The sequence below is a fragment of the Herpailurus yagouaroundi genome, unplaced genomic scaffold, assembly GCF_014898765.1.
Source record: "Herpailurus yagouaroundi ecotype Mexico unplaced genomic scaffold, PumYag 100, whole genome shotgun sequence".
Lineage (NCBI taxonomy): Eukaryota > Metazoa > Chordata > Mammalia > Carnivora > Felidae > Herpailurus > Herpailurus yagouaroundi.
In genome coordinates, this window is record NW_024412391.1 from 84,894,415 (window position 1) to 84,901,167 (window position 6,753).

The 6,753-nt window shown below is 38.4% G+C and overlaps 1 protein-coding gene across 3 annotated transcripts; it reads left to right on the forward strand.

Annotated features, from left to right (window-relative positions):
- The first annotated feature begins 1,183 nt into the window (after window positions 1-1,183).
- LOC121028907 (probable G-protein coupled receptor 141) lies at window positions 1,184-4,730 on the forward strand. Of its 3 annotated transcripts, XM_040472989.1 has the most exons (3): window positions 1,184-1,347; window positions 2,243-2,357; window positions 3,674-4,730. In XM_040472989.1, the coding sequence occupies exon 3, from the start codon at window positions 3,709-3,711 to the stop codon at window positions 4,594-4,596; it is 888 nt and encodes a 295-aa protein (XP_040328923.1). In that variant the 5' UTR covers window positions 1,184-1,347; window positions 2,243-2,357; window positions 3,674-3,708; the 3' UTR covers window positions 4,597-4,730. The 3 variants fall into 3 exon arrangements, with proteins under 3 accessions (XP_040328923.1, XP_040328924.1, XP_040328925.1); XM_040472990.1 differs by lacking the exon at window positions 2,243-2,357; XM_040472991.1 differs by lacking the exon at window positions 1,184-1,347 and having other exon boundaries at window positions 2,225-2,357.
- Window positions 4,731-6,753: the final 2,023 nt, after the last annotated feature.

A 6,753-nucleotide genomic window follows, 5' to 3' on the forward strand; every position in this document is an offset into this window, starting at 1 on the left:
TTAGCACAGTTTCTATGGAACATCCTTTATCCTACCCATTCTGGGAACACATTTTATCTAAAAAATGAGGCCTGCCAGATCAATCTAGGCATACAAACTAGATTTGTATTTTTGAATTACTTTGATTTAAGGAGAGGTGTTTAAAACCGGTTGAAATGTTGGTTCTATGTGAAAATTTTCCAGTGGAGTTGAGTTGGTATAAATTTGCTTTTGGTAATAAGAGTTGGCAATCTCATCTTCTACTAAGGGGTGTTTCGTTTTGTTTATTTTTTCCTGAAACAATTAAGCATATGGGTCTAGTGCCTTTAGATTCTGCTGTCTTACATCTCTGTGGCCACAAGCATTGCTGGATGATCATTAGCAAATGAAGCAAGTAGGAGATGACATTCATTTTTCCAAAGTAAATGAGAATTTTATCCGTTACCGAAATGCAGGCCGACCTGAACATGCCATATGAGTGATATTATGTATCCTTCTGAATTCATTCCTGTAGCCGAACAGTAATATGACTTGGGGTTGGGTTTGCCTACTGCTAGAAGACATGTTGGTCTTTGCCTCTTTACCTGTCCTAAATCCAATGCTTCCTTAAAATTATTCTTTGAGGACTTAACACAGCTTGAGATGCCTATGAAGTTAGGAAGTGAGGTTGAGGTAAGAAAAGGAAAGACTTTTGAGAAAAACGAAATGAGCCCTCTTGTAGCAGTTAGAGCGCCAGAGGTCTGAGCTTCGAAAGAACCATATGTCCAAATGCAGTTAATGAGAGAAGGGAGTCTCTGAAAATTGAAACACAGAGCTGTATTTTGAGCATATGGTTGAGAACATGAAAGTCTCAGAGAAAGTAGTCCACGAGGTCACAGTGTAAAACATATCAGAAGTTATCATTCTTGATATTTGAAAAAGAAAACTTGACATTTTCAAACTTGACATTGTCAAGTTATCATTCTTGACATTTGAAAAAAGATAACTCTTTAAGTTTTTCAGGTTACTAAGAAAAATTTCCGCAAATACATCACTAATAGTAAAAATGAAAGTCTTCACTTATAGGAATCCTCTTTTTTTTTTTTTTTTTTTTTTTTAATCTGTTTAACCACGAGCTAGAGAGACAAACATCCGTTTGTGGCCCAGGCAGTTTATCTGGCCCCTCCATCTTGACTGTTCCAGACTTCAGAGGCCGTCAGTCTAAAGCGCGTTCATCATCCACCATCCATCCCAAGATTCCTCTCGACTGTGCCATTACTGGAGTCTTGATTCAAGCAAACGGTTCTTACTGTAGATGTAGGTCACCAACACATGACCATGGTGGCCTGAGTCCTCCACCAGAAACAAATCATAAGAGGAAAAGAACAAGTAAGTAGTCTGGGTGCTCATTTGTTTCTGCATAGAAAACAAACAAAGAAATAACTAGAAATTATAAGCTGTTAAAGGATCATGTTGGGGGTGGGCAGTGTCATAAAGTCCTGGGGCGGGGGGCAGGGGGAAGGAAAGCAGTGGAACATAATCCCCATGCATTTTTTGTGGGTCAGTTCTGAGAAGTAACTGCAAATGAATGGGATCTCGTGTTTATGAAATATCTTTGTGTACGTTATGGAGGGAAAAGTGACATTGGCACTTTGATGACCAATTCTATGTCAGGGAATCCGTTGGGTTCTTTATAGACATACTCTAACTTACTTCTTACAGAATTGATCTTCTCCTTCCCATATTTACAGCTGAAGAGACAACTTTAGGGTTAAACGTTTGTCCCGTGATGAGGCAGCTAGTTAAGTGGCAGTTCACGCTGTTTCCAAATGTCATACTGCCTTGAGATCAGTGTCCACTTAGACTGTGGGACTGATAAATAATTTAGGTTTTTATCGCTTTAAAATAATTTCAAACTTGCATTTTGTCTTCTTCGACTTGAGGACTGCCAAAATTTGAAAGGTAAATTAGTATCATATTTGTTCACAAATCATGTAAAAACTATTCTGTTTCACCCAAAAAAACATATAAACATTGTATATTTTAAATACATGCACTTTGTTAAAATGCGTATCTCAGCACATAAAACTTAGGTTATTATGCAAGTTCTAATTATGTTTTTTAGTTATAATAAAATCTTACTTGATCACATTAAATATGCCAGGTCTAATATAATGCTTCGGAAACAAAAAAATTTACTTATTCCCTACAAGGAGATTCTGGAGTAGGAGAAGAAAAATTCTAAGATATTTAGACATTCACTGTAGAATAACTTCTCATGCAGATACGAAGGCTCAAACACTGCTCTGGCCAGCTGGGCAGGAGACATATGAGGAAAAAGGACACAGATCCTTCTGGACAGGGAAGTCTGATCCATTGATGCCTGGATCCAATCAAAGGTTTAAAAGCGTTATTTATTTATTTTTATTTAAAATTTTTTTCAGCAGGAAGTTGGTGGGCCAAAAGGGATTTTTAAAAATTTTTTATTGAGATATTCATTAAATACTTACAGATGCCACAACAATTTTATGTCATACAACTGTATATCTGCCTAGGTGTAGGGTAAGGAGAAAGAGGCAAATGTCCTTTTGTTTCTGTCGTTTTGTGATGAGAATCATAACTTCTATATGGCTTTTTTGCCGTACTTATATTATAAAGCTGTCTCAAGCACACTGACTCATTTAATTTCCCAGTCATCTTCTAATGTAGGCTGTATGATTTTCCCATTTTACAGCCAGAGCTCCATGGAGCCGGGTGACTCATGCACACACCACAGCGACTCAGTGACAAGAGTTGGCACTTACCGGCAGGGTGGCAGATTGCTACGCTGTCCCTGCTTCTTACACATCCATCCCTGAAAAACTTAAATAAAAACTAAACAGAACTCGCCCACCAACCCCAACTTTACACGAGGAAAAGATTCAAGGTTGGCAAGAAGGAGAGAGTGCAGGGAATATGCACAGTCGATGCTACTCCCTGCTCAAAAGCAATTTGCAGAAAATATTTTATAAATTAGTTATTTGTTTTTTAAAGATGGCCCTATGCCCAACATGGGCTCAAACTCGCGACCCTGAAGAAGAGAGTCGCATGCTCTACTGACTGAGGCAGCCAGGCGCCCCTAACAGAAATATATTAAAATGTTGTCTGATACCTCTTCTTACAATAATTGCACACAATTGATCTGATCTTCTCTACGTTATCTCAAACTAGATCCTGATGATAGAAGGAACAGCCCTTGTAGATCTGATATGAGCATGTGCTGTGTATATACTGACTCTGCCTCTGTTTAAATTTTTGTTACCTTGCTCATCATGAATTTTTGCATTGATTTTGAGGTTTTTTTTTTAATTGCATTGAAATATTGTTTATTTTGATTACTGAGTTTTTGGCCCTTCCTTAAATTTTATGCCAGCGGCTAACATGTCTCATAGTAAGCCCAGCCGTGGTATGTGAGCTTAGACATACCTATGAATAGAACACCTGTGTGTACAGTTAGGAATTTTATATTCAAGCAAACTTCTTTTTGTGATTTAGCTTCAGCGTGTCTCTTCAGTATGTCTGGGCAATTAAGTGGAGTCTTAAGTGACTCCACTTTGGGTAGACAGCTTGAGGGTTGTAAATAATCGGCTGGGATTGCAAAACTCGATACTATTAAAGTGCAGTTGCTGTGTAGTTTTACTATATCCATTATAATTTTGCAAAACTTTTGATTTAGGGGTTTATGGTCTTCGGAGCATTTTGTGGTGAGACATGGAGCCCATCAGCATGACCACCCTGCCAAATGCCTCAAACACAGACCAAGGCCACTGCAAGGGACAATGCAGGGTGATTCTGATAACACTCTATGGCGTGGTTTTGCTCGGAGGCACTACTGGAACAGTACTGATGTCACGTATGATGTTCAAAAGGAAAAGCCAATCAATGATTGCCATGATCGTTGTCAATATCATAGTGCTGCACTCAATCCTCCTGGTCAGCCTTCCATTCCGCCTCAGCTATTATATCTTAGAGGTCTGGGAGTTTGGAACCTTTCTCTGCCGATTGGTCAGCAGCATCTTATATGGTCATATGTACGTCACCTTTTTTTTCTACGTGGCCATTGTCATACTCCGATTGCTCATCTATTTTAAGAAGCTCCAAATGCAACAGTTGCAAAAGTGCCATGCGGTAGTTTTAAGCATTGTTATTTGGACCATGAGCGGCCTCATTTTTTTGCCAATATTATTTTTACAATATGGTATAAATCCAAGTTACTCAAAACAACGACGATGCTTTGAGTTCTACAGAGATATCAACCGCAGAGAATTCATTATCTTGAACTACTCTATGATTGTCATCATGATCACAACGGTTGGGGTCCTCTTCCTGATACAGATGGGCGTCATTCTCCAACAGACAAAAGCTCTCTGGCCTGACATGTGGGCCCATCAAGACTATAGAGCTCAAATCAAGAGCTTCTTCTTCCTCCTAGTAATAGTGGTCTGTTTTATACCCCATCATGTATTCCGGGTACACTTTATTCAAAATTACTCAGAGATAGACAATTCTGAGTTAGTTCTTTATAATGAAATTTTTGTTGCTTTAACTACTGTCTGTTGCCTGGATATGGTGTGCTTCATAGGTGGAGTTATCCATTAAATACTCCTCGTCACTTGCTTTGTAATCAGCTTTTTACCATTGTGACAAAATAGTTTCAAATGAATGACTGCTACCATGATTCCAAATGTTTCAATGCTCTGCTCTTAATTATCACCAAAATTGTGTTTTTCCATGAAAAGGTAGAAGATTGACAGTGTCCCCTCTTCTGAGAGAACGACGATCTGTTCTCCATTAACTATAGAATATATTCAATTTCCATAGCTCTACACAAGTTGACCCCCAAAATCCTTTCAACACTCAACTCCTACACCTTTTTCAGGAGATACTTCTGCTAAGCACAACTATTGCCTTTCTCTATGCAGTAATCCAGGCTGTTCTCTTTGCATTTGCTCTTGCTGGGCTTTGATCTTAGAATGTTATTTCCCTCCGTCTCCAAACTATCTACTCAAGGTCCAGAGAACCTGAAGATATGGACTGTAGGAGACTTAACTTATTCAACCGATGCTCAACCTGAGATACATGCCTCTTGAAAATGACTGATAGTAAAGCTATGGCTGCTGGCCATGGTATTTAGAGGAAAGAACCAGCTTAGATTGTCAAATGACTTAGAGGAAGTCCTTTCAGGATTAATTGAGCATGAATATGGTTTGATTCTGACTAAGACTTAGTAGGGACTCAGCAAACAGAATGCCTCCCAGATCCGTTCCAGACATGGATCTGTTAAGCAGAAAAAGAAATTGGAAAAGGTGGAAAGCATCTGGACTTAGTCTAAGCATGCTGGCAGACTATATTACAGCCCAAACCTTTGAGAATGTGAGACTATTCTTAACCTTGTTCAAGGCACCCTTTATGACCAAGTAGTGTTATATAATAAAAATCAATTCTGGTATCAGTTAAAATCAATAAAAATAACCAAGACAACCAACTTGGATTGAGATAAGTAGAATCCAAGTGGGCCGTCTTTGTTATTTTTATTGCGTTAACTGATACTTACCTGATATAAGAATTGACATGCTCTGGGGTGGCTGGGTGGCTCAGTAGGTTGAGTGTCCAACTTCAGCTCAGGTCATGAGCTCATGGTTCGTGAGTTCGAGCCCTGTGTTGAGCTCTGTGCTGACAGCTCAGAGCCTGGAGCCTGCTTGGGATTCTGTATCTCCCTCCCTCTCCGTCTCTCCCTGGCTCATGCTCTGACTCTCTCTCCTTCTCTCTCTCAAAAATAAATAAATGTTAAAAAAAAATTTTTAAAGCAATTGACATACCCTTGTGATTTGCTTATAACAATGCTACCTTTGATATTAAGTTTACTGACTCAAATAACCAAACCCTTACGGTTGACAAGGCAGCATAGTTTACACAAAAGAGTTTTGGAATAATCTGGGCATGTGGATTCAAAACTTTTTAGTAACTATGGAATCATGGATGAGGTATTTATAATCTCTGATCCCCACTGTCCTATGCTATAGGGTTTTGGTAAAGCTGAAACAAGATAGCAACAGGTGTTAAACAATGGCATAGTGCCTGACATCCCATACTCAGGATAATATTACTTACTCTCCTAATGCAGGGGCAACTTTGTGCAAATAACTTAAAAATAGACCTAAAATGTTGATTCATATAAAAATAAATTTTAGAGGCTTAGATGCTATTGGTCAATGTTAATCTCATACTTTGTGTCATTATTAAGTCAGTAACTAAATGGATGCTTATTCCTCTTTTTGCCTATAATAACTTGTCATTATTATTCTATAATTATTAATAATACTTTAAAATACTATAGGAGAACCATTTTATAATCCTGCTGTCACAGAACAAGATAAATAGTGGTGCACTTATATGCAATCAGCGAAGGAAACAATCAGCAAAACTAAAAGGCACCTGACAGAATGGGAGAAATATATTGCAAACCTATCAGATAAAGGGTTAGTATCCAAAACGTATAAAGAACTTATCAAACTCAACACCCAAAAAACAAATAATCCAGTGAAGAAATTGCAAAAGATATGGATAGACACTCCAAAGAAGACACCCAAATGGCCAACAGACACATGAAAAGATGCTCAACATCACTCATCATCAGGGAAATACAAATCCAAACCACACTCAGATACCACCTCACACTGGTCAGAATGGCTAAAATTAACTCAGGCAACTACGGATGTTGTTGTGGATGCAGAGAAAGAGGAACACTTTGACACT

Bases quoted from the DNA above. Each gene is read 5' to 3' on its own strand.
- LOC121028907 (XM_040472989.1), top strand. From the start codon at position 3,709: ATGGAGCCCATCAGCATGACCACCCTGCCAAATGCCTCAAACACAGAC.